The sequence below is a fragment of the Centruroides vittatus genome, unplaced genomic scaffold (genome assembly GCF_030686945.1).
Source record: "Centruroides vittatus isolate TY-2023 unplaced genomic scaffold, ASM3068694v2 contig_1427, whole genome shotgun sequence".
Classification (NCBI taxonomy): Eukaryota; Metazoa; Arthropoda; class Arachnida; order Scorpiones; family Buthidae; genus Centruroides; species Centruroides vittatus.
Window position 1 is genome coordinate 217656 of NW_027120893.1, and position 24183 is coordinate 241838.

At 27.1% G+C, this 24183-nt stretch overlaps 1 protein-coding gene across 1 annotated transcript; it reads right to left on the reverse strand.

The window, feature by feature from the left end:
* Positions 1-507: 507 nt before the first annotated feature.
* LOC136968309 (uncharacterized) lies at positions 508-23944 on the reverse strand. Its single transcript, XM_067262315.1, has 8 exons — positions 23508-23944; positions 19865-20009; positions 3726-3838; positions 1564-1645; positions 1371-1487; positions 1214-1301; positions 1002-1116; positions 508-924 (listed from the first exon to the last, which is right to left on the reverse strand). Exons 1-8 carry the CDS (start codon positions 23847-23849, stop codon positions 787-789), a joined length of 1140 nt encoding a protein of 379 aa, XP_067118416.1. The 5' UTR covers positions 23850-23944; the 3' UTR covers positions 508-786.
* Between the last annotated feature and the right edge of the window lie 239 nt (positions 23945-24183).

Below are 24183 nucleotides of genomic sequence, written 5' to 3' on the forward strand. Positions count from 1 at the left end.
CTCAACGCCCCTAACCCATTTTCTCTCGTGTGAGAAAGGATTGGAAATATTCTTAGGAAAACTTTTCTATGAATCTCACACTTTGTGCCCTTACCATACATTGTTCTCAACGTCTGGAAACCATTAAACGCAATGTTTCCTCTTATCAGTTTAACAGAGGAAAGGAAACGGCTGTCAGTGACCCCAACTTTTGCCTTTGGTCACCGTTCAGTACCCTGCCTCCAGCGCCCCCCTAGATTTACTCACCGCCTACAAAGGGGCATTATTGCCCACTTTGAGAAATGCTGGTTTAGACGAAATGAAAATGAAGTTTTTATTTTTTCACTATCATTTCACGTGCAGAATTTGATTAATATTGCACGATGGCTTTCAGGTGCATGAATTTTTTTGCAACAGAATATATTTAAATGTATTTTTTTAATATATATAAACATTATTTATAAACACACATAAAATATTAAAAAAATACAAAAATTCTTAAAACTTTTAAATAAATTAAACAGAAGATTATACTGAATATAATTTATTGACAAATTTCTACAAAATGTTCATAAAGTGCTAAACTTTACAATGATAGTTATAGCATAAAGTATTTTTGTGAAAATATCTTCTTAGTGAAACAATTATTTTCTTATGTACAATAAAAATTATAAATTGTTTTTCTTTGAAATATTTAAAATCAATACAAGACACATGAATTAGATTTTTGAAAATTAAAATCATTACAGGATATTCTTTCATTGATTTCACACATTTTTAATTCCTGCAAACTGTACAACTTTGATATTACGTTTGTCCATTAAACCTTCCTGTTTGTAGTTTTCTTACGTGGTTATAAATTTTCAATGCCGGTCCTAATTTAAGTGAAAGCCCAGTAAGAACGTCGTTCCTTTTTAGTAGTAAAAGCGATTTTCCATCAATTTCCTATTTAAAATAACCAAATGAATTGAAATTTTTAAAAATAAGACTAAATAAATGAAAAATTTAAATTAAAGTTTTACTTGTTCCTTGAAGGCAGCCGATTCTTCTGGAAATCCTGCATTTACAAAATATTTTACGACGTCGTCGATTGACCAATTTTTAGTATCTCGAACGGTCACGAAATTGTCTTTAATTCTATAAAAATAACAATGTATTATTAACGTTTACTTAAATTTTGAATTTATGGTAAAAATTTACAGTAAATATTATATTTAAAGTAAAATTAGTTTACCTGCCATTTAATATTGATTTTTCTTCCTTTTTAAGAGTCACAGGAACAGTAGATTCTTTTGAACTAGGCAAATCATTTATACCATTCACTAGTAATGAAAAACTCAATTACAAATTTTAAAAAACATTTTTGTATTTTAAATTTTAAAATAATTTACCTATTTTGATAGATGACTGGAGTTTTTTTGTAATTTCATATTTAATCTTAGCTATACCATTTTCCATATATTCTACACAACCATTTTCCCTTGCACAATAGGCACACATCCACTTACCTAAGCAATTCAACATTTTATATACAGTATTAACAATTTAAATATAAAAACAGAATTTCTTTTTAAATTACTCTACCATTTGGTTTTTCACTAATTGCAGGAGAATGGCATCCCATATGAAAACCTCTATCACAAGCATCACAAAACAGCATGGAATCCTTTATAAAACAGAATTTAACAAATATGATATACTTTACAAATCACAGATTTTAAATTATTTTCAAAATATTGCTTTCATTTAGTATTATATAAAATTTAGTTTAACAAGAAATGTTTAAAATTAAATTTTGTAAATATAAATATTTGAAAATTTACAAAAGTTGTAATATTTTTACTTGTTACAAACTGTAGATTCAAGAATCAGTTAAACATTAATATAGAACAAACTAATTTAAAACTACTTAATAATGCTTTAAATGAATCAAAAAGTATTTAATATATCTTAAATCTTTAAAACATATTCATTACTGATATTAAGGATTTTTCTTAATATTAGTAATGACTTCCAATTTTTAAAAGATGTGTTAAATAATTTATTTATTTGGCTTTATTTTTTTAATTTAAAAAGAGATTTTTGGTTTACTTATTCAACACATTTCTGCTTCTTTAGTCAAATTTAAAACAAGACTTTTACATAATTAATATAACACAATCTCAGTAACACAAAAAACCTTTCACACTTTGTCTCTAGCAATTTAATCACTAAGTACAAATGTTTTCGGCCATTTTCAATGGCCTTCTCCAACCAACCTTATTGTACTGTACCTGAAGAAGGCCATTCAAAACGGCCAAAAACGTTTGTACTTAGTGATTAAATTGCTAGAAACAAAGTGTGAAAGGTATTTTGTGTTACTGATTTTAAGCAGTTCTAGCTTTGAGTGCAGAGAATAATAACACAATTTCATTTGATGATCAGGTTTTCTAAAAATTGTAAAAGGAACTGAAAATATTTTTCAAATAAGGTCTCGTCTCCTTATTACAATCACCTCTTACTAAACCAGTGGTGTATTCTTGATTTTGAAAATATGGGTGCTACTCAAGGCAGATTCAGGGGACCAAGACATGTGCCCATCATTTTTTGAAGAATGCCTTTAGGTTTACACATTCCTGAGTTATTTGCAATTTTAAAGGATCAACCCTGAGTGGGACACACTGTATTTTATTAATCTCAACTATAATTATATAATTTATCAAATATAAACAAATTAATGTTCATTTTATGACAATTTTCATATAATCTGACGTATATATACTTATGATATTAATAAACATTTAATTAATACAGACAGAATTAAACAAATTAATAATTATACTTGGGAAGTTGAGGTACAATTTTCTTTTAAAAAACAGGGCTAAAAATGATGGATTTTTGTAAAGAAAATGCTAAAAAAAGTGATCCTCATATGCATAAAAAAGTAAAACCATTATTTTATTACGTACAAGAGTATAAATAGAACATATACTTGAGAAAATGATAGAAAATTTAAGTCAGTTAGTCACTTTCAGAATTCACTTCATTAGTTTCATTATCTGCAAGTACAAATGCTTTTCTGTTTGTAAATGCAGTTAGTTGTTCTACATTCTCCATTGTCAGTTGGAGATAGTTCAAGGAAAATAAATCTTTATACTATGAAAAGGCTCTCTCTATATCAATGGATGCAAGAGGAGCATATTTGATTTTCACAAAAAATTCCAGATTTTGTGACTGAAGAGATTAAGGAATTATATTTTGAATATCTGGACTTTTGTTCGTGTAATATTACAGGTCTCTCTACAGAAGATCCTGTTTACTGTATTATTCTGTTTCTAATAACTAAAAGTCCTACAAATTTTAATAATTCAAGATTTAAAAACATATAGAAAAAATTATTGACTAATATTCAGAACAATACAGTATATAAAAAATATATAAATATATTTACAATGTGATAAAATAGTGCTGAAATTTTTTGACAATTTCAGTTTCAAAGTTTTTTATCATTGGGCTGTTAAATTTAATAATTTTTTATTAGTAACATATTTATAAATAGAAGTAGAAAAATACACAAGGGGAAAAAGTATCAAAAAGTGCTGTGGTAATAAAAGGAAACTAATATCCCTCTAAATGATTGTAAAGTTAATAAAGAACCATCCTGTGATACTTTGAAAACCATGTTTTATGTAAATAATGAAAAGAGGAGCAGTTCAACTTCCCAACTTTATTAATAATATACTTGGAAAAATATAAAATCTACTAACTGCATTTCCTGGATCTTCACATATACTGCATGTTTTACAATCAATACACTGCCACGGAAACATTCGAGAACGTTCGGCTAACTCTGGACTGTAATCCATACAACTAGGATGAGCTAAACAAAATAACACAAATTTATAGGTTGCATATTAAAATTATTTAAGCATTGAAAGTTCTAAAAGTTTATTATTCAAAAAAATCATTTATATCATTCTTAATGAATATACAAGGTGTGTCTGAAAAGTTCAGTGAATGGTCTCATAAAATAAAGGAAACAAAAGACAGGGCTGGATTTACCAATCCAGGGGCCCTGGGCACAAATTCGGTGGGGGTTCCCCCTTTAAGAGTAGGCAAATTTGATGATTTAGAAAGTTTACACAAAATACTGTACTTTCAATTAGATTTGAACTAGGAAGTTGTAAATTTCATTTAAAAATAAGGTTATTGTAAACATACATATATTTTATAGCGTAAAACTAATTATTTTAATTTAACTGAAAAATACCTATGTGAAATTTTTTCCCGAAATTTTCCGATGTTTCATAGGTTTTTTCCCAGGTTTGGTTTTCTCTGCCTGTTGCCCTCATGATTAGGCCACACTAGGCTGTCGCGGTAATAAAAAAAAATTATGTTTAAACATAATTTTTTTTTTAGTTTTGTCAGGGCCTCTATTTTTGTGGGGCCCTGGGCACAGGCCCCAAATGCCCCAAATGCCTCTTGTCAGGGCCGGATTTACATAAGGGCAGGGGGCACAGGCCCCCTGCCCTTATGTAAATCCGGCCTGACAAGAGATACAAACAAAATACCTTTACTGGCATTCAAAGTAATCGCCTTTAGCGACAACACACATTTGACATCGATTGTACAGCTGCTGAAAGCTGTGAGCAAACACTTCTTTCGGTATTGCACGAAGCACCATTGTCACACATTGTTGGATCTGCGCAATGTTGGAAAAGCATAGGCCTTTCAGGCGGGGAACAAGAAGAAATCTACAGGTGCCAGATCTGGAGAATATGGATAGTGTTGAAGAACTGTCACCTGGCGTGTAGCGAGGAAGTGCCATAATGTTCACGTGTTGCTTCATTTCACAGTGACATTCCTTCTCACACTGACTGCGTTGCATTGTTTGCGGCGCGCACTTCTGTTTAACTGTCATGATTTCGACGCTATGGGGCACTAGTTGGCAAGTCTCTCTCTATGGGTATGTTCGTTAAGTCGAACGAGTTAAACACGTTAGTAACGAATCGTTCGAAAAGTAGTAGTCTCGCTCAGTGCGCATGCTCCGCGGTGATGACGTATCGAACGAAACTCTAACAAAGCTCACGAAGGAAAGAGTTAGTTTACTTCGTTAAGAAAATGGTGCCTGACGATATCGATGTTTCTAGATCTACTCGAGTGTTTAAATTGTGAATTAAAAGGTGAAATGATTAAAATAACTGTCCATCCGAAGCAACCTAAGAAAAATATTTTGGATAATGCTGCACTAGCAACATTCGTATCTTTGATTTTAGAAACAGCCATTTAGTTATAACGAATCGTTCGAAAAGTCTAACGAAACAAGAATAACGATGACGTCATTCTCGTTTAACTCGTTTGACTTAACGAACGTACCCTATGTCTGCATGAGAGCAACGTCCTAACCAGCACGGTTATTCAACTATGGGACCATTCACCGAACTTTTCAGACGCACCTTGTATAATAAATCACTAGGGATTAGTTTTTTGTTTAAATATCTATTTATTAGGACAAAATTGATTAATTAAAGATTTTATAAAAGAATATAACATATCTTATTTTTATGAAAACATCAACATTTTGTTTTTCATATATTATAATGTTTGTAATCTTACAAATAAATCTATAATTTAGGCTAGCAGTATCAAAACTATAACTTGTGGATCAGATTCAGGCTGCTGCACAATTTATTCCAGTTCACAAAGATATTTAAAGCATCACTCATAAATAATAAAAAATTAAAAAATTAAGGAAATTTGTAAATTATATAATTCCTTAATACTTTTCTTGTTTTACTGTTGTTTTATGTTGTGTTTAACTTGTTTTCAATTATTTTAAGTCAAAGAAAAAAAAAGACTTCATATACTTTCACAAACAGCAATGTACTGTACCATATATACTATCTGCTGAGACATGAACATTCTTCATAATATATATTTTATGTAATTGGAATTTATAATTTTAGAATATTTAATGATTCTGCCCCATCTAGTTATGTGGAGTTTGACTTACAAATCAAGTTTAGGCAATGCTAATTTAGAATAATTTATAATTTATATCTTTATAAAATTGTAAATAGCACAAATTATATGATAAAAAATATAAAAAAACTGAATTATTTACTTTTCATTTGTCTATAAAATTGATAAAATGAAAAACATTAAAAATTTCTATATTAATTTCTTTTAAAATGTATCTTTTAATAAATTATTTAAAACAGAAGTTATTACAAAAATTCTTATATACTTATTATAGTATAAAATTAGTGTAAAATTAAATATATAATTCTTATATATTTAATATAGATCTTTATCATATTTATAATGCATTAAATTTTATAAAAGGTACAGTACATTATCATAATTGTTTATATGTACTTTTAAAGGGATGTTATATTGTTTATCGAAAAAAGTTTTTCTTGCCTATAGTATTACTTGTATAAATTTAAAAATATATATATGTATATATATATAATTCTTTCATTTTAATATTATTACTATTAATTCATTAGTACCTGACATTACTTTTACATTATAGAATGAAAATGTACTTATGTAAAATCCTTTTGTTTTGCTCAGTCATTAATTTAAATATTTTTATTAGTTATGCAACGAATATTCGGTTACTATTTGGTATTTGGCCTATTTTTTGCTATTTGGCTGAATACCAATACCTAAAAAACAGGAGTAAGAAATAACAAAAACACAGTAAATTAATCATTTTGGTAACTTTTATTAATGCCAAACATACATTTCAAGTTCGAGAAAGTGCAATATTTTGCTTATTTATCTAAAAGATCAAAGGAAAAGTAATATAACTAAGTTATTTTTTTAAGAGATCAAAAAAAGGTAACAAATCAAATGAAAACTACCTACTTATTACGTAGTTTAGTCATCTATATACTCGTATATAAAAGAACAAGTCCTGATAGCATAATTAACGCAGAGCCAAAACTACTGGTGCTAGAAACTTAAAAATTTGAGGGTGTGTTCCTTTTGTAAAGTTTAGGCGTGCTAAGAAAAGATTTTACGAAATTCAACCCTCGAGGGGTGAAAAAGGGTAAAAAATGTGTATGAAAATTTTTACTGTACGGACACATTAGATCAAAACTTCGGTCATAAAATGTGAAAATAATAATAATGATCTGTAAAGCATTTTTATAAAATCATCCCTTATTATAAGCTTGAAAATTAAATGAACTTTTTCGTTTCATTGTACAAAATTATTTATCATAACTGAAGTTAATAAGTGGTAGGTTATGGTGCAGAAAAATCAACTTTTCTGCATTTTTGGAAAGTCTTCGTACGTGCGTTAATCAAGCCGAATAGTTTGGCCGAATATTCGGCTATTCGGTATTTGGCCCGAGGCCGAATATACTATTCATTGCAACATTAATTTTTATATATTTTAATAAATTAATTTTCTGAGGGGGGCGTGTTCTTCCGTCGAGGCTGCTGGCGTTTTTTCTTGTGCTCCTGTTCGCTCATACTAAGCCTAAGAAACAAACGTTTTTGACTTTTTATTTCGTTAAAAGTTTAAATTTGTGGTTTACTAACATAAAGTACTTCAATAATAACATTATTAATAAATATGCAACGTTCTCCACCTAAGAGAGGAAGACCTCCACTAAATCGTGCCAAATCGGATACCAAGAAGAACCAACCTCATTTGTCAAACCCTAGGACGATAATGGACTTTAATTTCAATTCTGGAAAAAACCTTCATGAAGAACTTAGTGATGAAACGAATCCCAACTTAAATCCATCGCAGATAAGTGCAAACAGCATTTCAGGTGAGTCAACTAAGTCTGACCAACATTTTCCTACTAAATCTGACAACCTTCCAGACACCTCTACTTCAGAGTTATGGAATAAAATCTCGGACTTGATTAATACTGCTAATGACAAACTTTTTAGACAAATGGTTACGATAAAACAAGATCTAGAAATTATTCACGAAAACATCCGGGAAACGAGGGATCACCAGGTAAAAATGGAGGAACAAATAATTGACTTAAAACAACAAGTAGAAAAGTTACAAACTGACAAGGATTGCATTCAATTCAAATTGGACTCGTTAATTAATGAACATCGCTATAATAATATTATCATGTATAATTATCCAAATCAAAAAACCACCTCAAGAGCAGAAATACATAATTTTGTTACTTCTCTTTTAAATCTACAAAATATAGCTCAAGAGGATATACTAGAGATAGTACAACTGTCTAAAACGCCTAATATAACAATAAGAATCACTCTCAGTAATAAACAAATTAGAGATCGAATTTTTACTACTATTATACGGAAAAAACAACAAAATTTGTTAGAAGAATGGAATAATTTACAAATTTCTCCGGATTTAACTACCAATTCAAGAGCTAGACGGAAATTCTTACTACCAACTTTTTACGAACTACGTAAACAATATCCTCAGGTTAAACTGCGTAACGATATCTTAATAATCAACCACGAAAAGCTAACCTATAGTTTAACCACTGGAAAACTGGTACAAGCAGACACCTTTCTTCCTTCGTCAAGAACAGATATAACTAAATGACAAACTAACAAACATGACGATTTTCAAGTCCGTAAATCTTTTTCTAATAACCAATGCCTTATTGTTATTAATTGGAATAGTCAGGGCCTCAAATATAAAATTCCTCAACTTGATGTCTTTACTAAATATGAACCAGATATCTTGGCTATCACTGAAACCTGGATAACTTCAGAACTGGTTTACAAGTCGAATTTTTTCGAGAAATTTATAATCGAATCAGTAATGGCAAACAAACAAACTGGCCCAGGCCGTCCAAGTGGAGGCCTTTGCTTATTATTAAAAAAAGGTGTCGGTAAAATACTACAAACAAAAAAATCTAAGAATTTCATTTTGCTTCTCATCCAAATCAATAAACCTATTCTTGCAAATATCAAAAATAATCTAATAACTTTAATACTTGCTTATATTCCACCAGATGATATATCAACTTTGAATGAAATATCTAAACACATCGAGACTTGGCATTATATGACTCCTTACTCCATAATACTGGGCGACTTTAATGCAAGAATAGCCAATAGAATGGACTCCAAATATAAAGGTACTAACCCTTTAATACAAAATATTCGCTACTCGAAAGATAAATGCCTAAACAAACTGGGGCAAAAATTAATAGAAATAATAACGAATCTTAAAATGTATATAATCAACGGTCGCATTGAAACTGATACACCAGCAGAATTCACCTGTTTAACACACACAGGAAAATCAACTATTGACCTCACGATCTGTTCTGAATTATTACTAGATTGCTGCATGGACTTTAACGTTATCGACTTTGATATTTCTGATCATTTCCCCACAATGGTAAAATTTCTATTATTCTCGACAAAAAACTCTGACAAATTAACAGTCAAAAAACAACGAGCACAATATAAATCTCACAGATATTCCAAAGAAATTGAAAACCGTTTTGGCGACATCCCGATTGCAAAAGAGAACAATAGCGAAGAAATATACAGGTTAATGATTGATATAATGAATGATTATATTGTTCTAAATAATGGTAAAAGAAAATCTAATAACGGATTTGGACAAGGCTGGTTCGACTTTGACTGCTATAAAAAGAAAATGGAAAAAAAGACTAAATTAAAAATATTCAGATTAAACTCTAATGACATCAACTTCAACAACTATAAAGACGTTAAACGAACTTATAATAACTTAATTAAGACAAAAAAGAAAAATTACTTCAAGAAGCTTGAATTAAACTTAATTAAATATAATAAGGACAACAAATTATTTTGGAATACAGTAAGAAGATACCGATTCAAACCTAGCATAAGCGAAAATTCACTAATCATCGACTTCGATACTTGGAAAAACTTCTACCAACGCTTCTCAATAATTCATCTGGACCCACCAACAATATTAAATACACAGGCATACAACGAACACCTGGATGTTGACTTTTCACTTGATGATCTAAATGAAGCAATTCAAAAAATAAAAATCAATTCAACCCCAGGTCATGATAACATTCCCAATAAATTCCTAAAAATGCTACCTAATAGTTCCAGATTAAAACTACTTAATATCTTTAATATTATGTATAAAGCAACCTCCTTTCCTGACTCTTGGAACACTGTTATTCTCACTATGATATACAAAAGGGGCGACAAGTCTTCCCCTAACAACTATAGACCTATAGCACTGCTATCTACAATAAGAAAATGCTTTACTTCAATGTTAACAACCAAATTTCAACAATGGACCAAAGTCAACGACTTAGAAGCCAAATTCCAATACGCCTTCTCTAAAAATAAAGGTACTGAATCTGCTATTTTCATTCTACTAATGATAATTCAGCTTTATCTTACAAAAAAACACAGGAAAGTTTATGCTGCATTCATCGATATAAAAAAGGCCTTCGACTCAGTCTATACTCCATTACTAATAAATAACTTAAAAGCTTGTGGTGCTAGCAATAAATTTACAGCTACCATAAATAAGCTTTACTCAAATTACTCTGTTAAAATTAAACAAGGCAATACGATTTCTCCTCCATTGATTCTTTCCCGTGGAGTGCTCCAGGGTGACCCCTTGTCACCCTACCTATTCAATTTTTATTTATTGGGCATTGACCATCTTTTTAATAATTCTTCCGAAGGCATTGATATAAATAATCGAATATTTCATTATATCCTCTTCGCCGACGATCTAGTCATATTAGCCCCAAATAAAATATCACTTCAACGCAAGATTAATCAACTCAACTGTTATCTTAACTCAATCTACTTGGAAATAAACCCAACTAAAACTAATATAGTAATTTTTCGTAAGAACAATAAATTATCTAATAAAGAGACACAAATTTATCATGAAAATACTCCACTGCAAATAGTCAACGAAGTTACTTACCTAGGAGTCGTATTTAACTGGAACCTGACTTTCAAAACTCAAATTTCAAAATTAAGCATCAAAGTTAAACATGCAATTGATAATCTATTATTTCTATGTGCAACAATGAAAACATCAAATTTGAATATCCATCTCAAACTCTACAACACCATTGTAAATCCTATCATTTATTACGCAAGCCCAATATGGGGACTGGATTATCTATATAACCTTGAAACTCTACATATCTACTTCCTTCGAAAGTTATTTCATCTTGAAAACACAATACCTGGATATGCCATCCGACACGAGACTAGTCGTACTTGGGTTTTTCCCCATATATTAAAACGAATTATAAAATTTTACTACAGACTTAAATACAAAAGTGATGACAATACCGATTTTTTATATCAAGAAATGATAAAGCAGAGCAATAACGAGAAAAACAACCACCTTTGGCAGTATAAATTTCGAAGATTATTAAACTCTTTTGGTATATCAGAATTACTGTTCACCGACACGATTCAAGACTGGAAATTCGCCTATACTCTCCTACTAAATTCGGCTGTATCCCAATCAATTAATAAAGACCAGCTCTCCTTAAATCAAAGCAACTACCATCCTTGGTATATTAACATACTCAATATTCCCTCTTTTCAACCCTATATGTGGCAACCAATTGACCTAAACGTAAAACGTCTAATAATGCAGCTACGTCTCAATAAATACTCTCTTTTTGTTAATAGAACATATATAAATTTTTCGACCAATTACTGCCAATTATGCCAATCTGATGGCTTTTCTATGATCCACCTACTCCAAAACTGTAAAGCACTAACTAAATTGCGTGAACAATATGACATAATAAGAATATGCAACGTTGGATCACTTCTTGACTTTAAAATTAACCTAAACTTCATCAGCAGAAATGACGCCTATAAAATTTATAACTACTTTGCAAAAATCACTGAAAAAATTCCCGATAATAACTAATTATTTGTTGTTGTTTATTTAGGCAAATTCTTTATAACAATACAACCCAAAGGTAAAAACAGTGCCTTGTAATAAATTATGTTAATTAATAATTGTTACAAAAGTATGTTTTATGTAATTTTATCATGTAAATTAATTCTTTGTGTAATACTTGTATTTGTACCACCCCCTTAGAGGGAAATTTTCCCTTTGCAAATAAATGATGATGATGATAAATTAATTTTCTTGAATTCTTTCTAAAAAGCTGTTTGTTTCTTTTCTAAATTTTACAATTTGGTACATACGAGTATATCTTACTTAATAAATATTTTGTGAAATATTATGTTAGATATGTGATGTTGTTTGTGATATTTAATTATGTATTGTTTATAAACTTATTCCTTTAATTATATTTTTGATTGTATCTTTCTCTATAATCTTTCACTAGTAGGTTTGAGAATTTCAATCAGAAATTCCAATATCCAAAGATTTTCAACGACAATGCAATTTTATTAACTCATTTTATATTTTTGGTGATGTAAGTTTTGTATAACTTCCTACATCATTCAATTTTTAGCATTTTAAATGTAGGACACTCAGTATTGATGTATACTATGCTTTTAATTTTCACCAGCATATGAATATTTTATGAAATTAGACTAAAAATTTTTTTAAATATTGGAAAAAATGATAATGAACAGAGTAAACTATCTTCTAGTTCAAAGGAACAATCTAGGAAGAAAGAAAGTAAATATAGTAGTATAATATAATATGGATAAAAGTTGCTCCTCAATATGAGTTTTTCACTATACAACATAAACTGTGTATTATTAGTTGTATTATCAAAATGGGAAAATCTTGTTGGTAGTTAGTATAATGCTTATTGTAATCACTGTGGGATTAACCTAAATTGGTAATATCAAATGGAATAAAATTATGGTTACAATTACTGAAAATTCTGATTTTATTGACCCTGACATTAAAACATGTTAAAATAATTAAAAATGTATTGATTATTATAATCATTATTAACTCACATGTTTTGGAACATACTAATTTTTATAACATTAACCAGTTTAAAATAATATCCATAATTATAACAATTCTACTATATTATATTTTTGTGTCAATAAAACTTTTCTTAAAATAGTAGTACACCTGCTCTCAGATGCTAATTGTTAAAGATGTTTCCTTCTGAAAGAATTATCATCATCTATTATCACGGCAATCAAGAACTTGTATGGGGTCTAGGAGTAAAGCAGGCTGCTATTGCCATATTCTTTTGAACAAATAAAGTATGTAAAATGTTTCTTTATTAATGAAAAGTAATGTTAAAGATTTTATTTTCAGTTAGTAAAAATATCATTGATTTTACAGGGGTAGAAACCACTAAGTTTTCTCTGGGACTGGGAAAAAAATCCCAAGCTACCTCTCCCTCTTGACGACTCTCTCTATTATCAATATTCAAAACACATATATATGATAAGAAATATCATATAATCAGTAGTGATGTAACAAATAGTATATTCAATCTCAGCCAAATACCGAATATTCGGCCACGTTCCTGGCCGAATGGCCGAATATTCGGCCAAACTATTCGGCTTGATTAACGCATGTACGAAAATTGGCACGCAAACCGCATTATGGCAAGGATCGCGCACCCTGCTCTCTATTGGCCCGCTGTCACTACAATTTTTTCTTCCAGTAGGTCTAAATTATTTAAATTAATTAATTAAATTATAATTATTAAAGTTAATATGAGATGGAACCTAACGTCTACCTCTAGTCCCAAATTGGTTTATAATTTATGTAATAGCCATAAATAGCCCGATATGATTCGACAGTTGTTGGTATTTAGATGTAAGTTATAACTTATAAGTTATTTTATTTGCAATCGATCTTTTTAACTTTTTAATTAAACACTAAAATTTTGTTTTTACTATGTATTTGTATACTGAATAGTACCCTAAGGATATACTTTAGTGGGGACATATGGTCTAGTATCTCCCCAGTTGTGGAACAGTTCAAATATATTATTGGGGGTTTCTATTTGTGAAGTTTTGTGATATTTTGTTGCTATTGTTTTTGTCAATATTTTAAAAATTTAACATGATTTCAAATGTTATCTTTTGTATATAATGAGAAATGCTCATTCTTTGCTTTATATATAAAATAAATTATATATTAGTTACTCATCTTCTAGAAATAGATAAATAATTCTTTCATTAAATACGATAAGTTTCAATAAAACGTTTCGTAAATCATTTTAAAATATCGTAAAAAATATAAAAATACACGCGAATACGAATATAACATAATTAACTAAACAATAACATTAATGCCCGATACATTCTAACCTACATGCCATCAATTCCATAAGATATTGGGCTAGATAAAGGCCATAATATTATTTAATTACGAAATAATTTAATACTAGAGTTAGATGCTATTTCTTATTAACTTTAATAATTATAATTTAATGTTCAGCATTAATAACAGTTACCAAAACGATTAGTTTACTTACTCCTGTTTTTAAATATTCGGTAATAGGCCGAATACCGGATAGTAACCGAATATTCGTTACATCACTAATAATCAGATGAAAAAACAAAGGTAATGTCAAAATAAGAAATATAGTCAAACAGTTGATATAGCACACTTCTAAATAGTACCATTCTTAAAGTGCTAATGAACAAATTGTATGCATAAAAAGCAAACAATGTTTCAGAATCCATGAATTACTAAATGTATGATTTTTGCAAACAACATTTTTATCATATCAAATTATGTAACTTTCAAATTCTCAAATTTAAACATTCATCATGTTAAATCTTATTACTATATATAATTCTTATTGCTTGAAATATTTCAATTTTGTGCCACATTTGATTTAGTGCCAGTTTTAGAAGCAGATAATGATAATACTAAATTGAAGTTCGATTACATAATAGAAAACCAGGTTAATGTAACCCTTGGTGCAAAGATGGCGACTCGTCTCTGATTTCAGCAAGGAAACAGTGGGATGCACGTTCTAACCTAACCTAACCTAACCTATTCTAATAATTTGGTTGCTAATAATTATGGTAATTTATCAGAATAGCTTAGGTTAAGTTAGAACGTGCGTTCCACTGTTTCCTTGCTAAAATCAGCGACGAGCCGCCATCTTGGCACCAAGGGTTACATTAACCGAAAACCATATATACTACATAAAATATATAAATGAAATAAAACTCTGCTGGAAATGTTTTTCATAACAATTTATATCTAAAATTTTTATACCAGGAACTAAACTTTGTAAATTTAGTTTTAAAATTCTTGAATTGTATAATAACAATGTAATAAAGTTTAAAATTTATAGATTAAAAGATTAAATATTTTATGACAGAATATTCAGTGTAATAAATAAAATAGTCTTTATTCTTATAAATATATAGTTTAATCAAATATTTTATAAAAATATTTGATTATACTATATATATGTGGATACAGCTATCAAACATTAGTAATCAAGGTAAAAATTTTTGGATTAGAATTGGGCAATTAAGTTGTTGGGCTGCAATTTGAAAAAATTATAGACCTATACATTCCTATTGTCTTCTGTCCATCAGTCTTTCCTTAATCTTGAGAATAGAGTTAGATAGATGAAAGTGTAGTATATGGAAGTGCAGATATGGAAACTGTAGGGACAGGAGGCCCTATGGTTTCCATATCTATACTAGATACAAACTTCCGATGCCAATCTGAAGTCATGTTATTTCAATTCATAAATTTTCCTCTAAAAGATGTTATATAGATGACCGGCACACAACTCTATTCTTACAGGAAAAGTACAATGTACTGTAAGGTAACCAGACGTCCTGCGTTTGGTGGAACAGTACCGATTTTTAAGTTTGTTCTGTGTCCCGTGGCATTTTAAAAAAGTCCCAAGTTTTGAAAAGATTAAGTTTTTGTCAATTATGTGTCATAAACTTATGTCTTATGTTTAAGATTCATAAAGATCATTTCGTATCACACGTATCAGTACCAAGGCGTGCGTGAGTATTGGAAATAAAGAATCTGCACCAACAAAAGCCTTTGTGTTCATGATAAAGACCAACAGAAAATGGTTTGGGGCGTGCAGCTGCAGCAACGGAGCAGTGTGTGTTCATAGGCTGTTTAAACGAGCAAACATTTTGCTTATTGCATGTTACATGGCACAGAGCTCTCATCTGTTGCCGCCTTGAAAAGATAGCAACTAGCAAGAGTAAGCACATTGGTTTGTATCATTCTACTGCCAGTGGGGTTCATTTTGGTTACGACAGTATTATGTAATAAATAAATTACAATAATAAAGTAACACTCAAGGCAAATTCAGAGGAAAAGTAATACAAATTAGTATTATTATTATTTAAAAAGAAATACAGAAGGATTAAAATAATTGTTAAAATATAGTTTGTCATAAATATCAAAAATTTGAACCGAGAACAAATGGTTAGAAATATTTCATCATTTTGAAACAAACTATGTTCCATATAATAATGCATTAAAATTGTGGAATACACGCTGTCCTTACCAGGAACTAATGCCATGACTGACGCGTTTTTTCTACCATAATGTGCGGACATCTGATAAATCATAATTAAGTGTTGAGACTTTGAAAGCCATATTATGTGTGAAGTATAATTTAACAATTTTTTGCAAAAAATTTCATGACATTTTAAACAACGACAGCAATCTACTAAAAAATTCACTCAACTGAGAAATATGCTAAAGAATAAATGGTTTCTAAAGATTTATAATAGTATATAAATTTATTATATTTGTAAATTTTGAAATTTAAAAAATATAATACAATAAAATTTTGTTTCTCTATAACAATTTTTTCAACAAGACAACCACTCCCCCCATCAATTTTGTCCCGCTTCACCAATGTTAAAATCTGGTCACATTAACGTACAGGGGCAAGCCACTACTAATTTGAGGTAGAGAGCATATATTTTAAATTAAATAAAATTAAAAATATGATTAAAAATTGCATCCCAGCATTGCAACAATGTCACAATAAATAATTGATTGTTTAATTTTAAAATCTACATTATAAGCATGTACATCAACATTAATTGATAACATTAATAATTATGAAATTTAAAATTATATAATAAAACTTAGAAATTGTCAAAAAAATATCTGCATGAAATACCAATTTAAATTCACAATCCCTGCATAAGATAAGATAAAAAAACAGGTTTTCAGACTTATTTCCTTCTTCAAACTCGTGACTCAAATAAGCTAGAATTTGCTTTTACAATAAACAAAACTCATTTTAGAAACCTTTAATATCAGCCTTTAAAATGAATTTATGAAGCAATCCAGATCAGGCTAAATGAGGAAAAAAAAAACCCTCTTTTCTTAAGCAAGATACTTTTTCAGCAAAAGTCCACTTTTTTATGATATGATCAGATAACAGAAAGGAGATATTGACTGACAGGTAACCACTTGAATCAAACTTTCTATTTTAATATCTAAAATAGTATGCTGTTTCTAGAAAGTCTGTATTGAACTGAATCAAAACTTCACAATCACAAGACTACATATTATACTGATAGTAGCCATATCCTATATTTGTAAAGACATTTATTCTATTGCGATAAGAGATTTCACCATTTATTCAATCTTCAAGATTGAAAAAAAATGATTAAAAGTGCCACAGATTTTGTTGACGACAGCATTTCTACAAAGAATTTTTTTATTTCTTTCCTAGCTATCAAGTCACCCTCATATATAATTTAAAGCTGGCAAGTATACATTAAGTAGAAAAGTAAAGAGAATTAATAAACTATCAATTTTAATGACACTCTAACAAAATTTGTTTAAAATTCCTACTAGTTATTGTAAAATACATTCTGAACACACAAAAATTTCACTATCAAAAAGGAGATACAATACTATATTCTATTAAACAATAGAAAATAATAAAAATTTTAAATAATGAGAATTTTATAGATTTTATAATGATAAAGAATTGATATAATAAAATTAAATAAACTAGACAAAAACGGAAATTTTATTATGACAAATTTATTTAAGATTTTATTATTATTATTATAAATTTAATATTAGATAAGTATATTAAAACTTAGAAATTCAATTATGATCCATTTAGGAACAAGTAAATAAAAATATTAAAGAAAAAAGTTCTGTATAAAAATATGATTAAAGTAAGTTTAATTGCATTAAAATGTGGCATGGATTAGGCATATTTTATAATAAATACATAAATGAAGTGATGCCTAATGCTGCTTTACATTACTATAAACATATTTATAAATTAAAAAATAATTACAATATTTAATATTTTATAGAGTTAAAAAAAGTGTTCAAAGAAAGATTATATTAGTTTTATAAGAAATTCTATGTGATATGAAAAATACAAATTCTTCTTTTTATCTCAATAAAATAATGAAAATTGTGGAAATGATGTCATTTATCTAGAAATACATCATTAAATATTTATATGTTAAGTATTTAAATAAATACATTAAACAAAGTTTTCAAAATATATATTTAAAAGTTTTTGAACCTAAGTGTTTTACTTCCATTTAATCTTTTCATTAACTATTTACAATGAACAAATTTGTAATAAAAATTTTTCTAAACAGAAAACATTAAAAATCATTCAATCTTTAAAAAGAAAGCTTTTATATAATAGTTTATTGAAATGTATGTTGAAATGATGAATGAACCGACAAAAGATATGAAGTAAAGGAATAAAGATCCTAAAAATATTTTTATATCATTAAGAAGTTTTCATCTTTAAATACAGTATATTAATAGCCTTTTTAAATTTTCAATTTTATTAAAATTAAAGTATTTGCTTTTTAATAATTTAATTTTTAAATAAATATTTTAAAAGAAAACTACAGAGGGAATAAAACACCAATTCCAGCAGTGACCTACAATTTTCTGTTATGAGGCGTGCGCTTCAACATATGTGGAATTATTTCATCAATTATGAACATTTTTATAGTTCTTTAAAATATTTATTTTAAAAGAAAATGCAATGAAGCCTTTTTACAATAATTTTTTTAAAATAATTTTTGTAATTTTATTATTTAATTTTATTTTTATTTTTCCATAATACATTTTCGACAAAAAAATTTAGCATTTGGTATTCTTATTATTTAATATCAATCTAATCGCATATGAATAATTGTAAATATATACAGTAATCAAAATTTTATAATATTATCTTAACGACATATTACTTTGAATTTTGAATTATATAGTTATAATTATCCATGTATGGTCTTAATATTTAAATTATTATTTTTAAATATATTTTTTTTAATTTTTATTTTTATAATAAAATAATAAATCAGTATTATGAAATTTTTTAACAATTATGTTTTCAAATTGCTCCTGATAAGAAAAGATAAACACGAAAGTTTTACTTCTTAACATTTTCATTAAAATAGTTTTAAATAATCTTAAGGAGATAAATAACAAATTTACTTTTAATTTATCAAAAATGAATTTTTTTATTTAATAATTTTTTTGATTGATTGATTGATTTTACAATTTTATGGTTAATGTTACCTTAGGTGCCAAGATGGCGGCTCTTCTCTGATTTCAGCAAGGAAACAGTGGGACGCACATTCTAACCTAACCTATTTTAATAATTTGGTTGCTAATGATTATGGTAATTTATTAGAATAGGTTAGGTTAGGTTAGGTTAGAACGTGCGTCCCACTGTTTCCTTGCAGAAATCAGAGACAAGCCGCCATCTTGGCACCTAAGGTAACATTAACCAATTTTATTAACAAATTTATTAAAAATTAATTTTTTTAAATTTAAAAACAAATGCAATTATTATAAGTACAGATCAAGTTTTAATTATCAATTATTATGTTTAATATTATTACATATCATATTTTTATTATATTATTTTCTAAGTAATAGTCATGTTAAAATACAATATTTTTTTATATTTAACTTGATATTGAAAATAATGAAAAATTAATAATAAAATTTTTAAAAATTAACATAATGACAAACCTTTAGCATTGCAATCTTTACAAACTAATAACTCTTCTGGTACTCCCTGATTATTTGATGCTGAAGTCAGAAGACAATAATCGCACTTCACATTTTCTACATTTTGTATGTTATTTTCAATAGATATTGGTTCTTTTTTAATTTTCTACAAAAATATTTTAATTATATATATATATTTTTCATTTTTTCTTATTTTTTTAAGAATAAATAAAATTTATTTAGCAAATAAATACTGTTTTTATTCATCATTACATAAATTTTTATATTATATCCAAAAATTATACTGTAATATTACACTATGAAATAAAACACATAAATGAAAACGAAAAAAACCTTATTTAAATGTAAATGAATGAAAAAATTCAATAATACAAATTGTAATAGTCAGTGGCATATCTAGATATCATTGTTAGGTTTACATACAACATTTTTATAAACTTCAAGAAGAAAAGTTAGCTTCATTTTTATATTTTCTTTTTCTTTATTTTATTTTTTGGTTAAAAAAAAAAAAAAAAAAAAGGCATATTTCTATCTGGATCTTCCTAAATATACTACTGGTAATAGTAAATTTTTTCATTATAAAATTGAAAATACAATTTGTATTTATAATTCATAAAGTTACAAATATTAAATTTTTTTGCTGTATTATTTTAATTTCCAAATTAATGTTACCCTTGGTGCCAAGATGGCAGCTCATCTCTGATTCCAGCAAGGAAACAGTGGGCGCACGTTCTAACCTAACCTAATAATTTGGTTGCTAATAAGTATGGTAATTTATTAGAATAGGTTAGGTTAGGTTAGAACGTGCGTCCCACTGTTTCCTTGCTGGAATCAGAGACGAGCCGCCATCTTGGCACCAAGGGTAACATTAAGCAATTTCCATTATAAAATACGAAATTATGTTGACAAAAAATTTTTCTTAATATTAATTATTTAATAACGTAAATAAAATGATAAATTTCAAAATAGTTATATTTTTTTGGCGCTGTTTTTCACTGTAGAAATAAGAATATTTGACAGTACTATGTAAAAGTTTTATTTACTTATAAACTTTTCTCAATTCTCAATCTTCTAATAAATTTTATGAAAATATAATTTAAGAAGAAAAATTTTGTTTCACTTTTATTTATTTCATATTGGCCTACATTAGAAAATGTAAAAATTCATTAAAATAATTTTGAACAGTATTTAATAATTTAATGCAAAAATCTGAATCTTCATTAGTAAAGTATTAAAAAATGATTTTATATCTACATTATATTACATTATTTTAATTAAAATCATGTATTATTCTTATGGTAAAATCTTCATAACATTATGAAATCTATTTGAATACTACATGTTCATATTTTTTATAAAAAAAATTTTATTAATCAATAAACTGCTTGAGGAACATACTACAGATTTTTAAAAAATTTTTGTTTAAAAAAATTACTGTAATTAATTATAAAGACAACATTATGGAGCTATTGATAATATAGATTTTACCATAATTAAATATTTAAAATGAATATGGTACAAATTCTAGTTCTGCCAAAGACGGTTTCTATTTAATACACAAATAGGCCAAAGCTACATAATCAAAAAATCCAATGTAAATACTATCATTAGTACTTTGAGATTATAGATAAATATTCTGCAAAAGAAAATTTTACATACTTTAGTCAAACTGTTATATAGTAAAAACTATTTTTTAATTTTTCTGTTAAATATGAGTCAATATCATATGTTGGAGGGAAAGATAAGCAAAAAGCATAAACAATGAGTTCATGTAATCCTTTGTTCTATTCAAAGTGACTCAAATTAGTGTGTAAGGGGTAATTGATTATATTTATATAAAGATAATTACTCAACAATGAGGAAAAACAATTGAGAACACAAATCAATACGGATTTCTGTCATTATCACGCATCTTAATAAAGTCTAGTTGTAGAAAGAATGCAGCAAAATAAAATTTGATATCTTAAATATTAAAAATTTGATGTATAGTTCTTATAAATTTTTGGCATATAAACTTTAACTTTCCTATTTTGTAAAAAACAGCAACATTTCCAGTAGAAATAGAATCGTGTTGTGTACATACACTAAAGTTGAAAAATTCAATTAAAATTAAATTTACAGTGTATAATTAACTTATTTACAACACCACTTCAACCGTAATTTTTTAAATTTAAGGATATCTTTTTTAAAACGAAATTTATATTCTTAATTAGTAAAATTAATTACTAGAATGTGCTACTATATTAAAATACATTAAGATGAATCATTATTCGTGTTCTGTATTTAATTATTTTTTAAATTTTAAATTCAGAACAAAGTTTTTTAAATAGCGAATATTATAAAGTTATTTCGAACAACATTAGTTTCGTTAAAAGTTATTATAATGCGATTATAGTAATTAAATCCGTATTTTTATAATATAGTATACTACTATTATACTATTAAGATAAAAATTTATCTTAATAGATATCTTAAATTATCTTAAAATGGCAATATTACAGTAAAGTAATTCTTTTTATGCTAAATCTTTATCATTAATAATAAATTTTCTTCATTTCATTCAGCTCTAAAAAACTGAGCAAAATCAATTATATCAAGATAAAAAATGTGATTAAAATCAAGTTTTTTTTATCTTGATATAATCTATAATTAATTAAATAAACATTTCTTTTGAATTTAACATTTTAAATGAAAAAATTAAAAAGGATTATATCGTTCATTTTACTTTGAAAAATTGATAAAAATGATTGATTTTCATCATTTTTAAAAAATGAAAAAATATTTATAAAATCATACAAAAAGGATTATTCTTTTATAAAGTATTCAATCACCACAAAAGGAGTCATTGTTAATTATCGGATCAACTATTCGAAAACACGAAGTTACCTACAAAAGTTTTGAAAATTAAGAAAAACTTTTAATGAAATTAAATGCCAGAAAGATTCATTTGATATACAAATAAATGAATAATTTTATCATTTTATTTAACTTTTTCGTATGAATTTAATTGACGACGTTTAAAATTTCTATAAAACTTTACACTTAGATGACGATTAAAGAAGTTTTATGTATTAAACTAAACTTTCTAAATAATAAAATAAATAAATGATTATCATATGTTACGGGTAAGAAATTTAATGCACATTTAAAATCAGTAGATATTTGCAAGATATTGAAGACTAAGGAAAAATTTTAAATTATAAAATAAATTAAAAATTAATAAATAAAATATATTTTTTTTACAAGTCATTTTATATTAAACTTAAAAAAAAATTTTAAATTTATGAATAAAAAAATTTTTTTTAAGAAATATTCAAAATTTGTTTTCTGTTATAATAAATATAAATTATTATAATATATTTATTTACAGAATCTAACATGACTTAAAATAAACAAAATTTTATTTATGTGTTTATTTCATTAGTTATACAACACAGTTTTAAATACTTAATGAAAATAATACTGAATGAATAAATGCTGAAAAAAAAATTTGTTCAACTTTAAACGATTAAAAAAAAAAGTTTGAACGTAACATATTTATATTTCCAGTATATACAAAATTTAAAGATAAGTTAAAATTTTCGAACTTAAATATAAACAAATGTTTATACATAAACTTTTTTTTTCTTTTCCAGTTGCGTACCTTCTTAATATTGCATTTCTTTCTCCCCCGTTTCTTCTTTGTTAAAACTTTATCAATTTCATCTGGAAGTTCTTTAAATATTGTTGGAACTGAACCTTTTCTTAAATACCTTCTCGGTCTACAACCCAACAATTCTGACTTAAGATCTCTGACGAAACAATAATCTTCAAAGTGTTCGCTACACACAACACTATTGTTGGTCACCATAACACATTTCTTCATATTTAACTTTTCCAACCATTCCGATCTCGTTAAAGGAGGTTGTGACATAAGACGATAATAACTAACTCCCTTCGTGTATTTTGAATCATTATGACAGCCCTGAACTATGCAATAAACCATATCCTTAATTTAATAACTAATACATTTCTACATATGTATATGCATTAATGAACTTGATGCCTCGTCTACTCCTCAGTTCTTACGTCATTTGTCTGTGTCGTCATCTGGTGATGGAAATATAAAATAAATGCTTTACTACCATTTTTATTTTTTCTTTTATAGATTTTTATATCGATTTACTACACTTTTGCTTAAAAATCGATGTTTTAAATTATGCATAAATGATTCAAATTTATAATTTTTTTTTTTTTTTTTTATAATTATCTTTTAAAAACTTTAAAATATACGCAATTTTAAATACGCAATTATTATGAATTATTAATTTCTTTAATTT

Coding starts and splice junctions, on each gene's coding strand:
- LOC136968309 (XM_067262315.1), bottom strand. CDS start 23,849: ATGGTTTATTGCATAGTTCAGGGCTGTCATAATGATTCAAAATACACG. Junction 20,010..23,507: donor AGAAATGCAATATTAAGAAG/GTACGCAACTGG, acceptor ATATTTTTGTAG/AAAATTAAAAAAGAACCAAT. Junction 3,839..19,864: donor TAAAGATTGCAATGCTAAAG/GTTTGTCATTAT, acceptor TATTTTGTTTAG/CTCATCCTAGTTGTATGGAT.